The sequence below is a fragment of the Giraffa tippelskirchi genome, chromosome 6 (assembly GCF_054371585.1).
Source record: "Giraffa tippelskirchi isolate mGirTip1 chromosome 6, T2T-mGirTip1v1.2.pri, whole genome shotgun sequence".
In the NCBI taxonomy this organism is placed as follows: Eukaryota; Metazoa; Chordata; class Mammalia; order Artiodactyla; family Giraffidae; genus Giraffa; species Giraffa tippelskirchi.
In genome coordinates, this window is record NC_137280.1 from 111333247 (window position 1) to 111358307 (window position 25061).

The window sequence follows — 25061 nt, forward strand, 5'->3', positions numbered from 1 at the left end:
CTGCTATATTTAAAATGGATAACCAACGAGGACCTACTGTATAGCACATGGAACTCTGCTCAATGTTATGTGGCAGCCTGGATGGGAGGGGAGTTTGGGGGAGAATGGATGCATGTATATGTATGGCTGAGTCCTTTCACTGTTCACCTGAAACTATTACAACATTGCTTGTTAAATGGCTTTATGTACTCCAATACAAAATAAAAGTTTTTTTTTTTAAATGAACAGCAATTTTCACAAAAATAGAATAAATAGTTAGTGATGAGTATATAATTAAATTGAAACTTTCATGTATATTCCTGATGGTAAAGAAAATTGTACAACTACTTTGGAAAACACATTGGCAATTCTTCAAAATGTCAGAATGTTAACATGTGACCCAGCAACTACATTCCTATGCATGTAGTCAAGAGAAATGAAAAAATATGTCCATGAAAACACTTGTACCCAAATGTTCACAGCAGCATTATTCATAATATACTACAAACAGAACATCCAAAATTCCCATCAACTTATGAATATATAAATATAATATGGCCCTTCACATAATGGAATATAGATAAAGTGAAAGTGAAAGTTGCTCAGTTGTGTCCAACTCTTTGTGGACAGTCCATGGAATTCTCCAGGCCAGAATACTGGAGTGGGTAGCCTTTACCTTCTCCAGGGGATCTTCCCAACCCAGGAATCAAACCCAGGTCTTCCACATTTCATGCAGATTCTTCACCAGCTGAGCCATAAGGGAAGCCCCCAAATACTGGAATGGGTAGCCTATCCCTTCTCCCATAGATCTTCCCAACCCAGGAATCAAACCAGAGTCTCCCACATTGCAGGCAGATTCTTCATCAACTGAGCTATCAGGGAAGCCCAGAATATAGATAGTTCGGCCATAAAAAGGAACAAAGTACTCATACATGCTATAATATGGATGAATCTTGAAAATACTATACTAAGAGAAAGAACTTAGACAAAAAAGACTACTTTTTTTTTTTTTATCATGACTTTGGCATGAAATGTCCAGAATAGGAAAATCTATAGAGCCAGAAATGAGATTAGTTTTTACATAGACCTGGGAGTTAGAAGAGTAGAAACAGAATGAAATTCAATAGGTATCGTTTTGAGAGGAAGAAAATATTCTAAAATTAGATTGAATTGATAGTGGCAAAATCCTCTGAATTAACTAGAATCATTGACTTATATACTTTAAATGGATGAATCATATGGTATGTAAATTATAGGTCAGAAATAGAGTTAAATAAAGTGAATAATTCAAATATTTGATGCTAACATTTATGGAAAATTCTCACAAACCTATCACTTTTCTAAGAAAATTTTAATAAATACCTAATCTGGACAATAATTTTTATGAGGTAATTACTAATATCTCCCTCAGTTTACAGGGCAGGACATTGAAGCTTACAACACTTAAGTAACTTGCTGAAAGTCAGACAGCATTTAGGTGTTTAAGTTGGAATCCATACCCAGCCAGTCTGGCTCCAAATTACTTGCTTTGAACACACACTTCCTGCTGTATTACATTGCTCAGAACGTACATTTCCATTATGTTCCTGTTACTTAGGGAAATCATATAATTACAGTAAGATTTCTGGAGAATATGTCATCTTCCAGTCAAAGCTAATTGGGACAAGCACTAATGTGAGAACACCCTGCCCACAGGGTCTTCTGGCCTTTGCTATTACCTGAAATGTTCTTACCCTCCTTGCCCTAATTTAAATCCTGCTCAGTCTTCAAGGTCAACCCTAAAGCAGTCTCTGGGATCACTCCTAAGCCAATGTGGTTGTTCCCTTTCTTGTCCCATAATATTCTTTATATGCCTGTAGTATACCACTTTTCCTAGTACATTGTAATGATTTGTTTTCATATCTATTTTTTCTTATTAGATTTAAAATCTCAAGAATAGGGAACATTGCTCTTTGTATTTGCACCCCTCAGTATTGCTGTTTGGAAAACAGCAGGACTCAATAAACAGTAACTAAATGAAAGAAGGAAGGGAGACTACAGAAGAAATCAAATAGATGTTAGTTTCCCTATCCTTACAGAATTTAGGATGCAGTTGGAAAATCACACATCAAATAGCAAATAACTACTCAGACAGGAGAATGTCTAGAGGAGGTGAGCAGTATAGATTTCATGAGGAGCACTGAAGTACACATTTCTAGGCCATCTTGTTCATTATCCTTGTTCAGTTGCTAAGTCGTGTCCAACTCTTTGTGACTCCATCGACTGCAGAACACCAGGCTCTCCTGTCCTTCACTATCTCCTGGAGTCTGCCCAGATTCATGTCCATTGAGTTAGTGATGCTATCTAACCATCCTATCCTCTGCTGCCCATTCTCGTTTTGCCCTCAATCTTTCCCAGCATCAGGGTCTTATCCAATGATTTGGCCATCTAACACACATTTAAATCACAGACTCTGTTCTGGACAACACTGTGGTTTTTCTAGCAATTAAATCTCATCTTCTTTCATAATTACTATGCAGCCAGGTGTTGATGCTTCATACTAAACAGTAAAGTCAACTTCAAGCTTGTCATTATATCTGCAAGTCGAGGTCAGAATTTTAAAGTTTTTGACTTGCCAGTTCTGTTTGAAAAGTATGTTACTCATTCAAATATAGGTTGAGCAAACCAGGGTTTCAACCCATTGGCATAGAGTTTGGAAATGGATTTTCCAGATGGTGCCTGGTTTAGTATTTTGAACTAAGCCTGCTGTCCTGGGAATATCATTGCTTCTAGAGAAAATGATTTACCTGTGTGACTGTTCAATCAACAAACTATTTTTTAAAATAAATCTAAAAAGGAAAATACTGTTCTTGCCAGGATGAACAAAACATTTTCTTCTTTTATAGTGTGTAACTGAAAAGATCTGCCAAATGCAAATCCTTCTTTCCAAAATATGACTAAGATATAGTCAAACCCATTTTCTTCTTCTTGGTTTTGAAGCCATATACCTTTACAGTAACTCCCAAGTCACTTGAACACATTAAGGGAACCATCAGTCAACTACTAAACAGCATATTTGATCTGCATTTTCTCCAAAGCATTAGAGTTGCCTAAAAATCATTGTACCTAAGAACCCAATGTATTCTAGAGATACAACTGGCATGATGATAGTATTTCAAAAGTAAGTATAATTCAATGCAGAAAAAATGCATGCGTGTGTGTGAAATATGGAGTATATTGACATAAACCAGGCATTTTATTTTCTTTCAAATTCTCTCTTTTTTTTTTTTTGTTGAGGGTGCATGGTAAATTTGACTTTTAGGGAAATCACAAAATTATAGCAGAAGTATTGAGGTAAGGCACCTTCCTCCCAGCCAAAGCTATGTCTAGGTGACGGTTATGGATGCCAGGAATGCGTTAAATATGTTCACTTAACAATCTACTTTTAGAGATTTCTAAAGCAGATGAAATAAGAGGAGGAGAGTGTGGCATACAAAATAAAAAGATCAGTGAAAGCAGGCATGAGTATGTGTGGCATTAGGTGCTGGCACAGAAGGAAGTTAGTGGTGATCAGAGATGGGGCAGCGTGGCAGGGAGGAAATGAATAAAAGGTGGGTCAGCTGTCCCAGCCGACTTGTGGACACATAACATAATGTCTTTTATCCATTTCCCTCCTGCCTCAAAAAGTTTGTAAGTGGAGTGGAGATGGTGTGGTCACATTGGTATTTTAGGTAAACCATTCTGGCAATGGTGTCGAGGAAGACTGTTAGGAGGTAAGAGAAAAGAGGCTAAATAAAGATTGTGAGGGTCTGAATGATGAGGAAAGTAGTGGGATAGGTCAGAAAGAGTTGACCTGAGAGGCTTGAAGTACATTTATCTGACAGGAGTATACAGTAGATACGATGAAAGATTTCTGAGGAGATCACTGATGGATGGTAGTGTTTTCACTGACTCCTCTATCTGATCGTGTTTATACTGACTGATCGTGTTTATACTGACTAATGGGATCATTTATTTTTACACTGCAGATTTTGAAAAAAATATGTTTGTTTACACAATGTTGCTAGATTATTTTGAATCATAAAGAACCTCCAGAGTTTTTTGACATGCTCATTTGTTCAACACCAAATGTTAACATAGAATCAAGCAAATTGGTATATAATCAAAATTTTAAGGGAGCAATGTTTTGGACATATATAATGGAGGAGCCTGGTAGGCTACAGTCCTTGGGTTCGCAAAGAGTCGGGCACGACTGAGCGACATCACTATAATAATAATCACTATAATATATAAGCTTGAAGCTCTCACACACACAAAAAAAGTGAAAAGAAATCTAGTTCTTTCAACACTCTGGTCATGATTTCAGAAAAATGATGTTCAGATTTTGTGCTTGTCATGGTATAATATTAAAAACCCAGCACAGCAAGCCATCACACACAAGATACCACCTTGCATCAGGCTACTATACTAAATTAAAACGTGATTTTCATCATCTTCAATTTATATTATCACTTAGTCTTACTTTAATCATCAACAAAAGGAGTGAATTTTCACAAAATAGTCTTAGGGTCATGTCTAACTATATAATATTATTTTAGCATTAAATTCTGAAAAGCATCACTTGTTGAAGAAGCATTTTACTAGCTCTTGTATACTATAGGGCTTGGGATGCTAATGTAACCTTGAAACAAATCTTTCCTCCTCTCAAATGAAGTTAGAGATGTCACATTTTGTCTGTTGTTATCTCTGGTGAGAAGCATGTTTCCTGGTGATTTTTAGGGTCTAAGCAGATATGCACTGCTTTAACAGGCTGTCAAAGAGTGAGTTTGCTTTAAGTGTAATAATTATGTCTGAATAACATATCCAGATTTACTCTCCTTTGTAATTGTATCCTCATTCCCGCAGGGATTACAGACACACTCAGACCTTGTGCAAAACAGTAGTGTTGAAATTGAGAGTCATTTTGTTTCACTGCTATTCTCCCAGCCCAAGAGTTAAAAAAAAAAAAAAAAAAAGGATTTCCAAAGACACCACCGCTGCCTAGGTATGAAATAGTTATGCCACAGGTGTGAATTTCCTCAGCAATAGATAAGACTGTCTGCAATGAAGGCAAGTTTAAATGTTTGAAATGTCACAAAACTGGCTTTGGAGTAAATTTTCAAACATTCAGAATTTGGATGCTTATTCTAAATTGGTCATAAGCGGCTTTCTTTTTGCAAACTAGACCCATGGAAAGTTTCAATTTCTACAGTAACTTTCTAAGTTACACATATGTAAAAATAATCAAAGAGTAGGAGTAGTATTTTCCTTTCATCATTTGTAACTTAAAAACAGCAATGCAAGTTTGGTTCACGCACCATGCAAACTTTCATCTTTTACTGGAGTCCATTAGATCAAAAGGATAATGTTACAGAAAGATGTGAATGGATGGAAACAGGCTGTCTGAGAGTGAGTTTGCTCTTTTTTCTTCTATTTTTTGTGAAGTAGTTTTATTAAAAAGAAAAAAATAGGTGTGCTTTAAATTACTGCGAGTGAAGCCAAGGCATCTCATACATGTGTAAAACTGGCAAAATTAATGATAAAATTAAAATAATTCACATTCATAAACTTAAGGGGGGTACATTTTTAACATTTGATTTTAATATACAAGCTATAAAGATTTATGCTCAAATTATTATTTTATTTTAGTGTCATAAAGTGTGTTTTAAAGTGAAAATGATATTTGTTAAGTTCCCCTGAAGCTTCTGTCTTCTGTTAAGAAAAGCAAGTTAGCCAAAAAGTAGAGATTCAGTCAACATCAAGTGGAATAGCAGAAGTATTTTAGTAAGTTGGATATTCTTACTTCCACATTTGACTTCTTGTGATCCTTCAAAATGGCATGCACACTGTAACACAAGAATTTGGTGCCATGTAGAATTGAATAAAATACTCTTGTACCTGAATTAAAAGAAGTAAATACCTCTGAAAATAAGCCATAGAGTGTTTCTCTTTAAAAATAAACATGAACACTTAATTTATGATAAAAGTAACTGACTTATGGCCAGTTTTGCAAAATCAAGTGTTATGTTTTATATAAAACATTATATACACTTGTATATACACATAAGTCACAACTCTAATGACATAAAACTTATTCTTAATGGAATACATTGATGTGAATCCTACTTATTTTTAGAATATTATTTTACTGTCTTGACATTGGTAAGGAGTTATATGTTTCAAATAAGCACTTAAAAAGTAATGGACCACATCCTTGGATTCTAAAGTAACATTTATATTATATTTAATAGAATGTATTTAATAGAAATTTTTACAAAATTTAAACGCCCATACTACTGCTCAATAAAATCTATATTCTCCTTGTTATAGCAAGCACGCAGCTGGACTACATTTCTCAGTCCTACTTGAAATTAAGTGTGGTTATTTGCCAGAGTTCCAGCCAGTGGCACTTGGGCAGAAGAGACAGATGCCATTTCTAGACCCACCTCAAAGAAAGTTCACCTTACACTCTTTCATACTGACTAGAAGAAAGAGAACCTGCCAACTTTGGAAGTCAGGTGTTGAAGATGGAGGAGGCCTTGCTGCAGATTGACTCCATGGAGGAAGGTCACCTCACCACCCTATGTTCCAGCCTAATACTGTTATATAGACATGAAATAGACTGCTATTGTGTTTGGACCATTACATATTTTGGAGCCTATTTATTATTGCATTTAGCCTATCCTAAGTAATACATCAATACTTTTCAATAAATAAAAATCTTGAATACAACATTTTTTAAAGGAGTTGGGGTCATCACCAAATACTTTTACAAAACTGTCTACTTCACAGTTTTTTCTCCTGCCACTAATATCCAACACCTCATCCTCCTCCTTACTCTGTTTGTGTTTTTACCTCATATTTTCTTGAGAGTATAGAAATAAACTGAAATTCACCTGTCAACACATCACATTAACCTGCCTCTTCGCCTACATTTCTTTTCATATGTTTCTTTCCTTCCTGTTTCACTAATAATAATTTTTTTAAAAAGCAAAAGAAGCAATTAGATTGTGTGGATAAAGACTTAACACAATCCATTGTTTTGGGCCTGAGAACTGGAACTGTATTTACCTCTATTTAGCTCTTTAACTCTGTTGCTCTGGTAACTAATAAAAATGATATTTAATCATATTCTCAGGCAATACTGCTTATGACGGAAAAACGTCCCCTGATAAACTGCATCTGGATTGAATGTAACTTTCACCCTTTGTGAGTACAGTGGCTCTTGAAACTGGCAAGTCTTCTGTGAAGACTCTGGGACAGACGCATACAGCATTCTTATGAGAAATGTCAGCTTCTGTGGAGCATGAATCTTTAGTTAGAGTGACTCCTGCACCTCTTGATGTGAACTCACATCCTAGCCATTAAGCTGTGATCTAAGATGAGGACTCAGTGATTCTGTAAACTGCCACATGGGCTGCTGCAAGGACTTTTTTAAAGGAATGCCTGATGTTGCCCTTCTGTCATTCCCACCTATCTCTCTCAGAGCAGTCTGGTCCTAGTGTGGTCTATGGTAGTCCTGTGAATCCAAATATTCAGTTGAAATCAAGAAGGTCCCTGGTGGACTTTGTGTATCTCTCATCCCATTCCCACTCTCTGTTCCATTAGCCAAGCAACCATCCCTCCTCTCCTTCAGCAGGACTCTGGAGACTTGTTCCCTTGGGAAGGTAAACAGCAGAATCTCTGGGGTGGGAGAAACTAGACAGTTGTGTGTAGGAGTACTGTACGAAAACAGGGTGTTGGTATTTGCATACTAATTCCTGTGGCTCCTGAACTGTCTTTTGCCAGTTGGCTTGCAGAATGCTGGCAGAATATTGAACCCTCCCTCTCTGGTGAATTGGACCTGGCAAAAGGAAAGCCACAAAATTATGTGCTCAGGCAGAGCACTTCATAGTGAAAGCTAGTAAGCAAAGCCTATGAGATTCCAGTACTCCTTTCAGCATTCTGCTCTTAAATATGAGTAGAAAATTATGGATTACTCAGTATCTGAAGAAAAGTCTTTAACAAAAATTCAAAGAACAAAATAAAAACAATATCTGAGAAAAGCCCTTAGTATAAAGTGTATAAAGACCAACTATACACATATGTTAACATACACACAGTTACACAAAACAACATGAGGAAAAATCATGTCAAGGGAATAATCCTTCTAATAAACTATTATTAACATCTTCTGATAAATGAGATATTGAATCCTTAAAACAAGAATGGGTTGCTATTATAAAAGAATACTCAAGGAACCAAAAAGAAGCTCTTAAAAATTAACAATAACAAAAAAGTGGTATCAGAAAGTCACAGAATGCTAGAACTAAGTCAAAGAAATATCCCATGAAGAACACATTAAAAAATCATAGTTATAAAATGTGTGAGAAAAATATAACAAAATTAAATAAAAAGTCCAAAGGAGGAGATCAAGATGGCAGAGCAGGAGGACATTAAACTCACCTCCCGCAACAAACACAGCAAAAACACACCTATTAATGCATGTGAAGCAGTTCTACTGAAATTATTTAAAAGAAGTTAAAAATATTCAACCAGAAACATAAAGAATGTGCAATAACAGGGGAGATATTACTCGAGTAATGACATCTGATATCACAGAGGAAAAAAGTCATATGAGTATGAATAGTTATATAATAATGAACAGAACAACCTAAAAGAAATAAATTTCAAAACATACAATCTTCTAAGGTTGAGTTAGGATAAAACAGACAATCTGAAGTTTTACCATTGATTACTAGTGGTCAAATAGAACTTGTAATTAAGAAAAATCCCAGGTAACTAAAGTCCAGGACCAGATGGCTTCACAGGGGAATCCCACCAAACATATAAAGAAGAGCTAATAGATTTCCCTCTCAAACTATTTCAGAAAATGAAGAGGAGGAATATTACCAAAGTTCTTCTATGAGGCCACCGTTATGCTGATTTAAAAAACAACATCAGGAAAAGAATATAAAAAGAGAAAATCACAGGCCAATATATCTGATGAATAAAGGTACAAAAATCCTCAACGAAATATTAGCAAACTGAATTTAACAATATATAAATAAGATAATATACCATGATCAAGTAGGATTTATTCCAGAGATGTAAGGATAATTCACTATCTGCCAATTAATTGTATGGTATACCATGTTAACACACAGAGAATAAAAATCACATGATCATCTCAACACTGCAGGAAAAACATTTGACAGAATTCACCAATTTTTTGATAAAAGCTCTCATCAAAGTTGGCATACAGGGAACATATGTCAACATAATAAAGGCCATTCAGGTCAAACTCACAGTTAACATAATACTCAATGATGAAAAGCTGAACGCATTTCTTCTAAAATAAGGAATAAGACAAAGATGCCCCCTTCTTACCTCTTCCATTTAATGTAATATTGGCAGTCTTAGACACAGCAGTCATATAAGGAGATAAAATGCATCCAACTTGGAAGGAAAGATATTAAGCTCTCACTATTTGAAGATGATATGATATTGTGCATAGAAAACCCTAAAGTCTCCTCCAAAAAACTACTAGAACTAATAATGAATTCAGTAAAGATACAAGATTAATATACAAAAATCTGTCACTTTTCTATGCTCTAATAAAAAAAACTGTGACAAAGAGAATGCAAGAAAATACCCCTGTTTGAAATCCAATCAAAAAGAATAATTAAAAAGAAAAACCCTAGGAATCAAGTTAACAAGGTAAAAGGCCTACTCTGAAAACTATAATGCATTGATGAAGGAAATTTAAGGTGAGATAAAGAAAAAGAAAGGAATCTTGAGTCATGGATTATAAGAATTAATATTGTTAAAATGTCCATATTACTCAAAGAAATCCACAGATTTAATGCAATGCCTATCAAAATATCCATGACATTTTCACAGAATTAAATAAATAATCCTAAAATTAGTATGAACCACAAAAGACTCCAAATAGCCAAAGCAATCTTGAGAGATACAAACATATTTGCAAGTATCACACTCTCTGACTTCAGACTATAATACAGAGCTATAGTAATCAAAACAGTAATTGTACTGGCAAAAAACAGACACAAAGATCAATGGAACAGTACAGAGAGCCCAGAAATAAACCCATGCACTTGTGATCAATTAATCTATGAAAAAGGAGAGAAGAATATACAATGGGGGGAAGACAGTCTCTTCAATAAATAGTGCTGAGACAACTGGAGAGTTATATGTAAAAGAATGAAATTAGAACTTAGAATGAAATTAGAAATTAGAAAACTTTCTCATATCACATGCAAAGATGAACTCAAAATGGATAGAAGTCCTATATGAAAGACTAGAAAATGTGAAACTCCTAAGATAAAACATAAGCAGTATGATCTTTGACAGAAATCAAAGCAATACTTTTTGGAACTGTCTCCTCAGGCAAAGGAAACAGAAGCAAAAATAAACAAATGGAGATCTAATTAAATGTAAAAGCTTTTATACATTAAATGAAACCATTAGCAGAATAAAAAGGCAATCTACTAAATGGGGGAAATATTTGCAAATGACCTGACCAGTAAGGGGCAACATCCAATATACATGAATAACTCATACAACTCAATATCTAAAAATCCCAAACCACCTAATTAAAAAATGGGCAGAAACTTGAATAGACATTTTTCCAGAGAAGACATACAGATGGCCAACAGGCACCAGAGAAAAATGGTCAACATTGCTAATTAGAGAAATGCAAATCAAAACCACAATGAGATATTACTTCACATTTTTCAGAATGGCTGTCATCAGAAAGACTACAAATAACAAATGTTGGTGAGGATGTGCAGAAAAGGGAACCCGAGTCCATTGTTGGTAATTATATAAATTGGTGCCGCTACCATGGAATACAGTATGGAGGTTCCTCAAAAATTAGAAATAGAACTAACATATGATCTAGCAATTCCAATACTGTGAATATCTATAAAAATAAAAGATACATACACCCCAGTGTTCATACCAGCATTATTTAGATAGCTAAGATATGGAAGTAACCAAGTGCCAATCGAGAGATGAATGAAGAAAGAAGATGTGGTATGTATGTATGTATGTATATAAAAGAAGGAAAATGTATAACACATATGTATACCAGAGAGAGAAAGACAAATATTGTATATTATTGATACATGTAATCTAAAAAATAAAATAAACATGTGTACATAACAAAATAGAAACAGACTCACAGAAATAAAGGACAAATTTAGTGGTTACCAGTGCGGAGAGGGAGGGAAGAGCGGAGAGATATGGGTAGGGGAGTAATAGGTACAAACCACTATGTATAAGGTGAATAAGCTATAAGCTTATACTGTACATCACAGGGGATATCGCCAATATAGCTTTAACTTTTATCTGTACATAAAATTTTAAATCACTGTGTTGTACATCTAAACTAATAAAATGTGGTAAATCAACTGTATTTTAATATAAATAAATATATAGAAAAAATAAGTCCTCAGAAAGAATGAAGAGAGAAAAAGAAATGGACAAAATCACATGTTATCATTCAAGAACATTTCCAAGAACCGTCAGATTGAAAGCCCTTGCTGACTACCTATAACATGATTAAAATGGATCACACCGAGCCACGTCATGATGAGACTTCAGAATACTGGAGATGGACAGAAGACCTTGCAGGCCTCCATGCTGGTGGGGGAGGGGAGAGGGTGTAAAATCCCTTGTTAGCAGGATATCAGAATGGCTGTGTCCTTTTCAGCAACAAAGTCAGAAACTAGAAAACAGGGGGTCAGTTCCTTTCAAATTTTAAGAGAAATTATTTCCAGTATAGCATCATTTACCTAGACAAAGTATCTTCAAGAAAACCTCTCATGATCTCATGTGTATTTTCTCAGGAAGTTATTGGCAACTGTGATCTCATAATTAGATAATAAAACAAGTAAGGAGAAAGATTTGGGAGATAAGAAACAAAGGACACAAGACGGGACAGAGTCAAGACATTTTCCCAGGATGATGGTGAAAAGAGATCCTAAGTAGGAGTAACAACAATATAAATTAATGTATGTACTGGACATTGATATAACCTAAATTACAATATTAAGGAATATGAGAGAATAAAAGAGACAAGTACAGTGATGGTGAAGAAGGGGTAAAAAAGAACTACAGTCTCATCCACAGTGAGCAGTCAAAATATAATGCTTAACATTGAAAACCGATAGGTATTCTTAGCATGTTATTTAAATTCCAGTTAGTAAAAGTAGAAAATGAAGGATGATATGTGCACTGTTATTTAGAATAAGCCTTGTTTAGCTGTTTGACTCTTTACACCACTTGTATGTAAAGATGATGAAAATAGGAACCAAAAAAGATAAAGATTAATAACTTGTAAATGTTATACTGAATTAAAAGTGCATAAATGAAAAGTTTCCTTTATATATTGTTGTTTAGTCACTAAGTCGTGTTTGACTCTTTGGAGTCTGACTGCATGGACTATATATAGCCTGCCAGGCTCCTCTGTCCAAGGGATTTCCCAGGCAAGATTACTGGAGTGGGGATACCATCTCCTCCAGAGGATCTTCAGACCCAGAGAGCAAACCTGCATCCCCTGCACTGGCAGGAAAATTCTTTATCACTGAGCCACCAAGGAAGCCCCTTCCTTTATGTACATTATTTGAAACTTTTATATTGAAAAATATATATTCTTTTACATTTTAAAATTAAAAACCAAGAGGCATTCTACTAGGGAAATATTACTAGGCACACATTCTGAGGAATATGTCTATTATTCCCTCAGTTACCCATTCTCCAATTCTGTTTTGATTGGTTTTCCTGATCTTTTAAAGACATTTTTGAGATCTTTAGTCCCATTAACCTTGTACTTTTTCTCTATTACTTCCTTCCACTCACTTTCCTTTTCACCTTAGAATGTATGGTATATCACTTGTTCAATATTTCCAATATTTGTAATTTCCTTATAATAGCATCCTTTTATCACAGTCTCCTTACAAAACACCGATATTCAATAAATTCAAGAAGTTTCATCCATGCCTGTACTATAGTGTTTCATCCATGCCTATACTACAGTTGCTCAGCAGTGCTAAAGATGCAAAGTATAACAATAAGTCAGTAGTCGACACTGAATGCTTTCTTATTTGTTCATACATTCATTTAAAAAAGAGTATAGAGTGTCTATTTTGTGAAATATACTAGATAAGGCAAGGTTATTGAAATAGGTATAGTCTTTGCTTTGCTGGAGCTTTGAATCTCTGAGAAAAAGCAGACACTACAGAGCTTGTAATTATTTGCATCAACTGTGATAAATATTACAAAGACAAAGATATAGTGTCCTATGAGGGAATTCAGCTAAGCAAAATAACCTAATTGGCTCTTCCTTCTGTGAAGACATGATATGTAGGACTAGGGCAGGAATGGGTTTAAATGGGATCTGAGAAAAGGAAATTTGAAAATTGGAATGATCTGAGATGAGACGAAATTCCAGACGGAAGAACCAGCTTGTTTGAAGTCTGGCCCAATGGTAGGACTGGGAGAAAGAGAGAACCAAGAGAACCACGTTCTATCACCTCTAGGTCTCTGTGTGTTCTGTACCTCTATCTGAATCACCTCCTTTCTTTCCTGCCCTTCTTCCACACTGTCTTCATCTGATGTATTTTGACCCATTTTCCAGGGTTCAGCTTAGAAGCTGCTTTTCACGGAAATATGTTTCCTGTCCCTCAGTCCTGGCTTACAGTTCCGACCGCTGGGCTAGCAAGAACTCTCCTTCCAGTGCTTCTAATCAAAACCATACTGCTTTATTATTGTCTTTCTCCTTGTCTGTGTCATCTGTCCCTAAGAGCAAGGAGGATGGGCTCACATCTGACTTCATTACAATTTTATCCCAAGCAACTCTTTGATGTACATTGGTATTCCAAAATGGTTTTCTGAATTATTTGGTTAAACACATGCAAATATGTGTTGCACATTGATGAAAATATGTATTGGCTTTGGTAAAGGTCTGATGCCACATCATTTTACAGCCGCCTTTTAATTACCCACTTTTTTTTTTCCATAAATTTATTTATTTTAGTTGGGGGCTAATTACTTTACAATATTGTAATAGTTTTTGCCATACATTGACATGAATCAGCCATGGGTTTACATGTGTTCCCCTTCCTGGACCCCCCACCCACCTCCCTCCCCATCCCATCCCTCTGGGTCATCCCATTGCCCCGGAATTACCCACTCTTAAATCATGTTAATATAACTATAGTTACTTAGATAAGTAAGTTCTGGGTTAATCAAGGCATTATTATATAAGAGAAACTGTGAACATATCTCCATACTCAAGAATTCCAGGCTCTAACAGAGTATGGATAAACTTCATGGTTATATGTTCACTTTCATTTTTGTAAGATGAATTAAACTATTTTACTAATGAAGTAATTGAAAATTTCTTGGGTTGAAACAAATCCCAGTTATATAAAATTATTATTTGTTTTACTTGGAATGTTTTAAATGTTTAAGAACATTCCCCAAAATTCCAGGTAGCTAAAGGTAACAACTCAACTCTACATTTGTTAACATTCAACCTAATTTAAATTTAAATTCTGAAAGTGTACACTGTACCAATTATAAGAACTTTGTTCTTAAAAGACTATTTAATAAGATGGTATGTATCATATAGCCATGTATGAAAAAGAGAGTTTGACTTATAGGATGCATGAAAATATGGATATGAAATCACATATATAAATAAACAGTATTATTTTGACTAAATAAACTCTTATCTTAAATGGTCTTCAGCCAAACAAAGTGAACTTATATAAAGAGTACTATTATAGTTGTAAATAAAATGAAGAAAAAAAAATGTAATAGGATTTATAAAAGAAAGATGAGTTCCATGCTTTTTATTCAGAAGTCATCTAATTTAGGAATACACTTACATTTTATATAGGTGTGTGTATACATATATGTGTGTGTGTGTGTGTATATGTATGGATATATGTATGTATCTATATCCACTTACCTAAATAGGCATATGAATATGCATATATTTGTATGTGGTTCATGAAATGCCAAGTCTAACATATTCCAGTTAAATAAATGGATTTTTATGTGTCTGAATGGTTTTATAATAAATCAGGATGATGTTTCTTTGGATACAAGAGTATCAGTTTGGAAAAAAAGCTACAGCATTTCACATCTCCAACCATCAGTTTGTAGAGTCTATATCTCTTCCTATAAAATTGCTGCTTGGCCATGTGATTTCAATTGGTTAGTAGACATTCACAAATGTTATTCAAGCAATATTTTGAAAAATACTATCACCTTGGGGCTTTCCCACTCTTGCTACCAAGAACCCTGGGACTATGACAGGCAGAAGCTCAGGCTAGCCCTCTGTAGAGGAGCAATCAGCGGAAAGAACTCCCAGATATTCACATTCTCCCAACCATCCAGCTGAGAACCCAAACCACAAGAACTACCCAGAAAGAGAATGTTGAAAAAGGATATAAATATATATTATTTGAAGTTACTAGGTATTAAGGTAACTTGCTATATAGCAAAAGCTAAGATAGAAACATGCCTAGAAACTCAGCGTTGCTAAACAAAATATAAGACATGTGGCTTTAGATGTGGGACCCAGAGGAAGCTGGAAAAGCTGTGAATACATTGTTAGTTAAAGCTAGATAGAACAATGGGTAGGAAACTCTTAGTGAAGTCTGGAAAAATGGCACAGAAATATCTACAACAGACTGGGAAAATAGCAACCCATATTATAAAGCAACAAAAACAATTGGCAAAACTATTGCCTATAATAACTTGGAAGACAGAAAATGTACCTAATCAACTTTTGGATTTTGGCTAAGGAAATCTCCAAACAGAATATTGAAAGTATCAGTGGATGTGCATGGTTGTGTATGAGTTGAAGAAAGAACTATTCAGTCTGCAAGAACAACTTGGAGGAGAGGAGCCAGTGTTTGCATGGTTGGAAAACAAATCAGTGTCCTTAGTTTGGAAAAAATAATTTTCAGCATGACACAAGATGGAGAGCCAAAGGCAAAAATCAAAGATGCCACTATAAATTCCCTTGTTAAAGTCCTCTGAAAGACTAAGCTAGATTAAAGGTCCATGAATCTAAGGTCTGCTCCATGCCAATTTGACGCCTGGCCCAGAGCAGAAAGAGGTTTGTCCTGAAAAGAAATGAAAATAGGGCTTTCAGGGCTTGAAATGGACCTGAATCAGATCCACAAGAAACCAACCTTAGACTTAAAACATAGACATAATTCAAAATGAAAACAAAAAGGACATTTGGCTCTTAAATTTTTTACTCATATGAAGCAAAGTGAGAAGATCTCTCAGCTGCAAATATGGATCTTTTGTGTGTGAAAGAATATCTCACAGAGCAGAGTAAAAGAAACCAGAGGATGGAGCCTAAAGCACTATAGAACTGCAAGCATTGCAGGGTACTCCTGAGGACAAAATTGGTCTTTAATTAGGAGTCATATTCTGCTCTTAGGAAAGGGTGGATTTCAGAATTACTACAAATCAGTGACTGCCATGATGGTCTCTACCTTTTGAGCAGTAGTATCTATTGTAGCTAACTTCTCTGTGTGTCAACACTGTATGTTGGATGTATATAACGCATATAACTTGTCCTTTTAATTCACAGATTTCTGGATCAAGAACTACATCCAAGGAGCCTCATCTGAATCTAGAACTATTGACTCAATTCTTCTTGCAGATGAGCCTTTTCAGGGCCTTGGGATGGGTAGAAGCTTACTATATTGACTAATTGTAGCCAGAAAGCAGAGTATGCTAAGTTGAAAAAAAAAAAAAGTTGCTGGTGATATTTCACAGCCTCTCCCAGGAAGCTGTCAAGTCTACACCTCCATCCCTTGAACTTCAGCTTGGCTGTGACTTGCTTTGACAATGGACTATATGTTTAAAGGATGCAAACAAAAGTTTACAGTGGGATCGCATACTAGGGCTCTCCCTCTTTTGCTGCTGGCAACCTTGGGACTACCATGCAAAGAATCCCAATTTAGCCTTCCAAAGATGAGGGACAACAAAGAGAGAGGTCCCAGCCACTGTCATGACAGAAACTTTTAGCCAAGGTCTATGTCCTATGAGTGAGGCCATCTGATACCACTCAGCCCTGGGCGACCCAGCCCAGAGAATTCTGAACAATATTAAATATTGACTATTTTAAGCCATTAACATTTAGGGTGGTTAGTTATTCAGCAAAAGATAAATAATACAGGTAATAATCTGTAGTCTGTGTAAAGCAATTATAATCATATTTTTCTTAATATTCACAGTGCCCTTACTACTGAATTAGTAACATAGCTTCCCAATATTACTAAAGTATTAGTTCACTTGTCTAATTTAACTGTAATTGGAACTTCTTGAACTCACCTTTTTCACTGCTGACAACTAATGATTTGTCACAGAGTTAGTGGTATTGCTCTCGGATGAAGGACACAGTTCTCTAAATATTTCCTACCTACACAGGCCTGGAAGAGATTCTGAGCAGAGTGAAGGAGAGAGCAAAGCCAGAGCATGTGCTAGGGTGATTCTTTCAGAGTCCAGTGATCCTAGTTTCTAGCTCTGAAACCAGGATTTCTTGGCTTTGGAAAGTAAGGCATCGCATAGACTACCCTTAGTGATTTTATAGGCTAGAAACTTCTCAGGTGGCTCAGTGGTAAAGAATCCGCCTGCCAATGCAGGAGATGCTGGTCTGATCCCTAGGTGGGGAAGATCCTCTGGAGAAGGAAATGGCAACCCACTCCAGTTTTCTTGCCTGGGATATCCCACAGACAGAGGAGCCGGGCAAGCTACAGTCTGTGGGATTGCAAAGAGCTGGACATGGCTTAGTGACTACACAACAACAACAAGCTAGAAACAGTTGCTAGAGGTGCCAGATAATTCTTGACGAATGGATGCTCATTGCTAAGAAGAGTTGTCTAATCCCTTGCTACTCAAAGTATGGTTCTCAGACCAGCAGCATTGGCATCACACAGGAGCTTGCCAGAAATTCAGAATTGCAGGTCCTATTTCATATCCACTGAGTCAGACTCTGCATATTAACAGAATCCCTGGCGGAATGTGTATACATTAAAGTTTGGAAAGCATTGGTCTATTCTCTGGTCAAAAGCATACAGGTCATTCTACTAAACGTACTCAAAATTTCCCCAAAGCTACTAACTGAAATTGTACGGTCCCTTCAACTCAGAGTCCCTCTTTTGTTGTCATGAAAACCATGAAGTCATATATGCATCATTAAAGTACAACAACTCCAAATTCCTTAGGGTGAATCATATGTAGCCATCTATGTTCTATTGTTTTTGACTAACAAAAACAACAGTTTTATAGGGTTCAACCTACATTTTGAGAAGCATAATAAAGTACAAAAGACATGGGTCTTGGAGCCATGCCCATCTATGTTAAAAAAAAATACCCCAGTTTCTCTACCTATTGGTTCCATGACTTTGGGAAAAATTATTTAGTCTCCTTGAGTTTCAGTTGCCTCACTTGGAAAATATGGATAATTATTTACTCATAAAATAATCAAATAGATTCAATAAGAAAATACATGTGATTATGCCTAATGTGGGCCTTCCCTGGTGGCTCAACTGATAACCTGCCTGCTAATGCAAGAGAGGCAAGAGATGAAGGTTCAATCCTTGGGTTGGGAAGATGCCCTGGGGGAGAGAATGGCAATCCACTCCAGTATTCTTGCCTGGAAAATTCCACGGACAGAGGAGCTCAGAGGGCTACAATCCATGGGGTCACAAAAAGTCCAACATGACTGATCATGCACACACATGCCTAATGTAATGACACACACTACATTAGTGTGTGTTATCCTTGTGACTAAGATTTGGCTGCCAAAATGAAAAACAAAGTAAGATAATTAATTCAATCTGAAAAATGACTATTTAGGGGACCTGATTTGCGAGTCTCTAGGTCTTAACTCGGAAAGTGATATTTTGGATACTCAAAGAGGTATTTCCTAGTGATCCCCTAATGCTTTTTTAGTTGTCACTGGGTACTTAGAAAGACCCTTCCATTCGTTTTTAGGATACCAGGTTTCTAGCTGATTGTTTTGCCAGGTTGTACAAAATCATGCCCCACTGATCTGAAAGAACTGAAATTCTTTTTCTGATTTTTTCTCCTTCATCAATGCGACCTCCTTGTTAGAGTGTTAGCAATGAACTCAGAAAAGAGTTTACACCAGGTGTGGGTTCAGATAAACAGATTTGTATTAATCCACTGAGTAATTGGGAACATTTCATCTAATAAGGCATCTTGCTTAGCTCATGCCAGCTGACCTATGTGAAAAAAAGACTTGCTGTATCATCTGCTTAGAAAAGTAAATTTGATTGTGGACATACTTCCATAGTGTCATACTATATCACTAAAGGAAAACTAGGAGGTTAGGGTCTGACCTGAAAAATACAACAATTTCAACTGAATTAATGTCCCACTGAGATCTTCAAATGCCATTCCTCAGAGGCCAGTTTCAAGCATTACTAGAGCAATTACATTTCATATTAGACTGTTCTAATTCATGTAGCTTCACACAAGGAATGAAATAAAATTGTCTATTCATTTTATAGTTTAAACAGACTGGAAATGTAACAAGAGGGACTCTTTTCCTAATCATCCATATTAACAGATCCCACAGAGTGGCATGTTGAAGAAGCAAGAGGCAAAGGAGGAGCTAAAACAAAAAGGATAAATATATGAGACTTAATTTTTAAAGTCTTACTTTTTGGAAGTTATACATAGGAAAGCAGAGAGTGTCAGCACTAGGATCAGGCAGAAATATAGGCTGGTGAGGCTGTTCCTAATGGAAATATTCTATTAGTGATCATCAGTTACATTTTGCATGGGCTTCCAGGAACTCAGGACCTTTATAAATATGTATTTTGAATCTATAATTCAATTATATTTACCATAATCCTTGTTTAGAGAAAATTTACTACTTTAGAGCTCATGGAAACAATATAAATCTGTGTTTATTGATGAAGCAGGGCTGTAACTGCTCAGGAAGTCCCTAATAGAAAGATATCATCATGAATAACATATGGGGGCATAAACTGGTCATATAAAATGTGTTATTTACCAAGAGAAAAGTATTATCTAAAACTCTACTTTCCACAGGTGAAAAAAAAATGTATAAAGCACCTATATTCACATACTCTGGAAGGACACTGAAACGTGTTTGAACTACTACCAGGGGAGCCACTGCATATCAAGATCTGACTTGCCAGAGCCAAAATGAAGTTTATTCTCACATTCTGGTCTCTGTAATAAAGAGACAAATCATATTGTGGTTGGCAGCAAATTGGAGCAGAACCATGGTGTATAAATTGAGAGTGAACAGAGAGAAGTTACTTAGAGAAAAGGCGAAACAACAATGCAACCAGAAACGGTTCTTGAAAATGCACATAGACGCCACTAAATACACTTGTTTGGCCCTTATATTTGGGCTTAGAGGCACAGCTGAGGCCATCCATGTTAGTCCAACCAGCTGCTTCTCTAGATGAGAAAGTCATGTTCTAGAATCATTATAGGCTCAAATTCCCAACATCATTTAAGTTTCCTAGGTTCTACTCGCTCTAAAATCAACTTCAGCATTTTAATTTTTCCATTAAAATTCCCTAATAATAATAATAAATACTGGAGAGTTACATACCCCTTAGTTTCTTCCTATCATTGCTTCTGATACACACCAGTATCACAATATTTGTCATGTTCATATAAATCCTATCTTAATATGTATTTAACATTGTTGATATTTGTTCTTTGAATGCTTACTCTCGTTTTTAATTTGTCATAAAGCCATTGTGAAAGTTATACATCTGAGGTGATATTTAGTAATGACATCATGCAGCTGCTGCTGCTGCTGCTAAGTTGCTTCAGTCGTGTCCGACTCTGTGCGACCCCATAGACAGCAGCCCGCCAGGGTCCGCTGACCTTGGGATTCTCCAGGCAAGAACACTGGAGTGGGTTGCCATTTCCTTCTCCAGTGCATGAAAGTGAAAAGTGAAAGTGAAGTCGCTCAGTCATGTCCTACTCCTAGCGACCCCATGGACTGCAGCCCACCAGGCTCCTCTGTCCATGGGATTTTCCAGGCATAAACAGTTACATTATTATTGAGATAAAGCAATTCATTTGGTTACAGTCTGTAATCATATTACATATCTAACTTTGGGCAACACTTGTCTATTTCTGTCTCTAACAAATATTTATTGAACTACTACTAATTACAAAACGCTGTGTTAGGGGCTAAGTAGTTAGATACCTAAAGATGTATAAAAAATATGGTGTAGGTTTCTAAAATTTAATAGAAGCTAGAGGCATGGCACCCCACTCCAGTACTCTTGCTGGAAAATCCCATGGACGGAGGAGCCTGGTAGGCTGCAGTCCATGGGGTCGAGAAGAGTCGGACACGACTGAGCGACTTCACTTTCACTTTTCACTTTCACGCATTGGAGAAGGAAATGGCAACCCACTCCAGTGTTCTTGCCTGGAGAATCCCAGGGATGGGGGAGCCTGGTGGGCTGCCGTCTATGGGGTCGCACAGAGTCGGACACGACTGAAGTGACTTAGCAGCAGCAGCAGCAGAGGCATGTAAACAAATGATGTAAAGGAGAAAAAGAGGAATTGGGACAAGTGCTAAGTTGAAGCAGAACTTGACAGTAAATGGGCTCAAGTTTGTACATTTGAGACCTCCCATTTCTATCCATGAATATCTTACACTCTCCAAGGTGGCACAGAAAACAAAGTTATGGAAACTGGAGTAAATGCGAATTGCAATCACGTCCTAGGGAACAATTGCGAAAAAGAAGTGTCCTTTTCAATGTTTACATATACCATTTGAACTTTGGTGAAATAGTAATTGAACCAATTATAGCACAGATGTACAATCTTAGGGTTTCATATCAAAGATGACATTTTACAGAGAGGTACAAGCAGAATGAAAGAAAACTGAAAGCCCTAAACCAACAAATGTTTCTGAGTTGCATGGCTCCATCTGGGAAAAAGTCCCTCTGGATACCAAATCATATTTCTGGGGCCATTGATGTTTTTAATTAAAAATGAGCAATCCACATCCACTAAGGTTGAAAATATTTTGATCCTTTACATGTTAATTAATGAAGATGGAACTTCGATAGGCTAATTATTTTGCATCTAAATATTCTTGCTCTCTGACTCAGCAGGGGCCAGATTCTGTTTTACAACTATTAGAGAAAGTAGAAGTGACATGATGCATTTTTGTGGCAAAGAAATATGATTTCTGGTTTATGTCTTATTATTTATGTCTTCTTACTTATTGTGTCCAAAATAAAAGTGGACACAAGATCAGGCCTGTTCCCATACAAAGAGCTGCTGCTACTGCTAAGTCGCGTGAGTCGTGTCCGACTCTGTGCGACCCCAGAGACGGCAGCCCACCAGGCTCCTCCGTCCCTGGGATTCTCCAGGCAAGAATACTGGAGTGGGTTGCCATTTCCTTCTCCAATGCATGAAAGTGAAAAGCGAAAGTGAAGTCACACAGTCGTGTCCGACTCTTCACGACCCCGTGGGCTGCAGCCTACCAGGCTCCTCCGTCCATGGGGTTTCCCAGGCAAGAGTACTGGAGTGGGGTGCCACTGCCTTCTCCGCATACAAACAGCACATGGGTCATAATTGCCTGAGAAAACTCTACTAATGCATGAGCCAGGATAACCTAGCAGTGCACCTTTCTCTCAAGTGCACATAAGTGGGGGCTGATGGGAAATACTTTGTTCTTTTTGCCTCTTCTCTATCAGCAGTCATTTCATTAATTCTACCAGCACTTGTTGAATAGACCCATGAAACAAACCAAACACCAAGATACTTAAACTCTGAAGATGGTTGGGAGGTGTGGTTGAATTTTATTAAGGCCCACAGAATTTAAAAGATCTCTTCAAGAAAATTAGAAATACCAAGGGAACATTTCATGCATGGATGGGCTCAATAAAGGACAGAAATTGTAGGGACCTAACAGAAGCAGAAGATATTAAGAAGAGGTGGCAAGAATACACAGAACTACTGTACAAAAAAGATCTTCACAACCCAGATAATCATGATGATGTGATCACTCAAACTCATCTACAGCCAGACATCCTGGAATGTGAAGTCAAGTGGGTCTTAGGAAGCATCACTACGAACAAAGCTAGTGGAGGTGATGGAATTCCAGTTGAGCTATTTCAAATCCAAAAAGATGATGCCGTGAAAAGTGCTGCACACAATATGTCAGCAAATTTGGAAAACTCAGCAGTGGCCACAGGACTGGAAAAGGTCAGTTTTCATTCCAATCCCAAAGAAAGGCAATGGCAAAGAATGCTCAAACTACCACACTATTGCACTCATCTCACACACTAGTAAAGTAATGCTCAAAATTCTCCAAGCCAGGCTTCAGCAATATGTGAACCATGAACTTCCAGATGTTCAAGTTGGCTTTAGAAAAGGCAGAAGAACCAGAGATCAAATTGCCAACATCTGCTGGATCATCAGAAAAGCAAGAGAGTTCCAGAAAAACATCTATTTCTGCTTTATTGACTATGCCAAAGCCTTTGACTGTGTGGATCACAACAAACTGTGGAAAATTCTGAAGGAGATGGGAATACCAGACTACCTGACCTGCCTCTTGAGAAACCTGTATGCAGGTCAGGAAGCAACAGTTAGAACTGGACATGGAACAACAGACTGGTTCCAAATAGGAAAAGGAGTACGTCAAGGCTGTATATTGTCACCCTGCTTATTTAACTTATATGCAGAGTACATCATGAGAAATGCTGGGCTGGAGGAAGCACAAGCTGGAATCAAGATTGCTGGGAGAAATATCAATAACCTCAGATATGCAGATGGCACTACCCTTATGGCAGAAAGCGAAGAACTAAAGAGCCTCTTGATGAAAGGAAAATAGGAGAGTGAAAAAGTTGGCTTAAAGCTCAACATTCAGAAAACTAATATCATAGCATCCGGTCCCATCACTTCATGGCAAATAGATGGGGAAACAGTGGCTGACTTTAGTTTTTCTTTTGGGGCTCCAAAATCACTGCAGATGGTGATTGCAGCCATGAAATTAAAGACGCTTACTCCTTGGAAGGAAAGTTATGATCAACCTAGACAGCTTATTAAAAAGCAGAGACATTACTTTGTCAACAAAGGTCCATCTAGTCAAGGCTATGGTTTTTCCAGTAGTCATGTATGGATGTGAGAGCTGGAGTATAAAGAAAGCTTAGCATCAAAGAATTGATGCTTTTGAACTGTGGTGTTGGAGAAGACTCTTGAGAGTCCCTTGGACTGCAAGGAGATCCAACCAGTCCATCCTAAAGGAGATCAGTCCTGGGTGTTCATTGGAAGGACTGATGTTGAAGCTGAAACTCCACTATTTTGGCCACCTGATGCGAAGAGCTGACTTACTTGAAAAGACTCTGATGCTGGGAAAGATTGAGGGCAGGAGGAAAAGGGGACAACAGAGGAGGAGATGGTTGGATGGCATCACCAACTCAATAGACATGGGTTTGGGTAAACTCTGGGAGTTGGTGATGGACAAGGAGGCCTGGCATGCTGCAGTTCATGGGGTCGCAAAGAGTCGGACACGATTGAGCGACTGAACTGAACTGAACAGAATTTAAGATGGAAATAAACTGTAACAGATACTCATGGTGGAACTAGGAGAAAGAATCTTCCATGGGATCCCAAGCTCTCCATGAAAAGGTACTGAGCGAGCAAGGTGTGGGGAGAGAAAAGCAGAGGTGTGACTGGCTCCAGCTGTCTATGGAGCAGCTGGTTCTTTGCAATTCCTCCAGCCATGGATCTCTCACAAACAATAGAAGCCACACTTCCTGAATACTTCTGAGTATAATTAGAAAGCATTTCATTATTCTACCAAGCAAAGATGCCACTTTCTTTTCTGAGAGATCTATTGAATTTAGAGATCACTAGAGGAAAGTTCCATATTTGAAAATATGTTCCAAGCCAAAGCTTTCACTCTCTGAAGTACTGTATCTATCCTGGTTCCAAAGGCAGAAACTCCACTGACCTACAGGGCACTGGATATGTCTCAATAATTG

General features: G+C 37.0%; 2 protein-coding genes across 13 annotated transcripts in view; one reads left to right on the top strand and one right to left on the bottom strand.

Moving 5' to 3' along the window:
* Window positions 1-18080, top strand: part of LOC145509796 (uncharacterized) — an 889905-nt gene extending 871825 nt beyond the window's left edge. For 3 of the 7 annotated variants that reach the window (XM_081499106.1, XM_081499108.1, XM_081499113.1), the window contains one exon: window positions 6328-6909. In XM_081499106.1, the coding sequence (XP_081355232.1) occupies window positions 6328-6437 (110 nt within the window). In that variant the 3' untranslated portion in view covers window positions 6438-6909. Of the gene's footprint in view, window positions 1-6327; window positions 6910-16621 lie in introns of those variants that run through there. The other 4 variants (XM_081499110.1, XM_081499112.1, XM_081499109.1 and 1 more) reach the window with 2 other exon arrangements.
* The window catches only part of LOC145509795 (uncharacterized), a 1222357-nt gene that overhangs the window by 71909 nt on the left and 1125387 nt on the right, over window positions 1-25061 (bottom strand). The window lies entirely within an intron of this gene.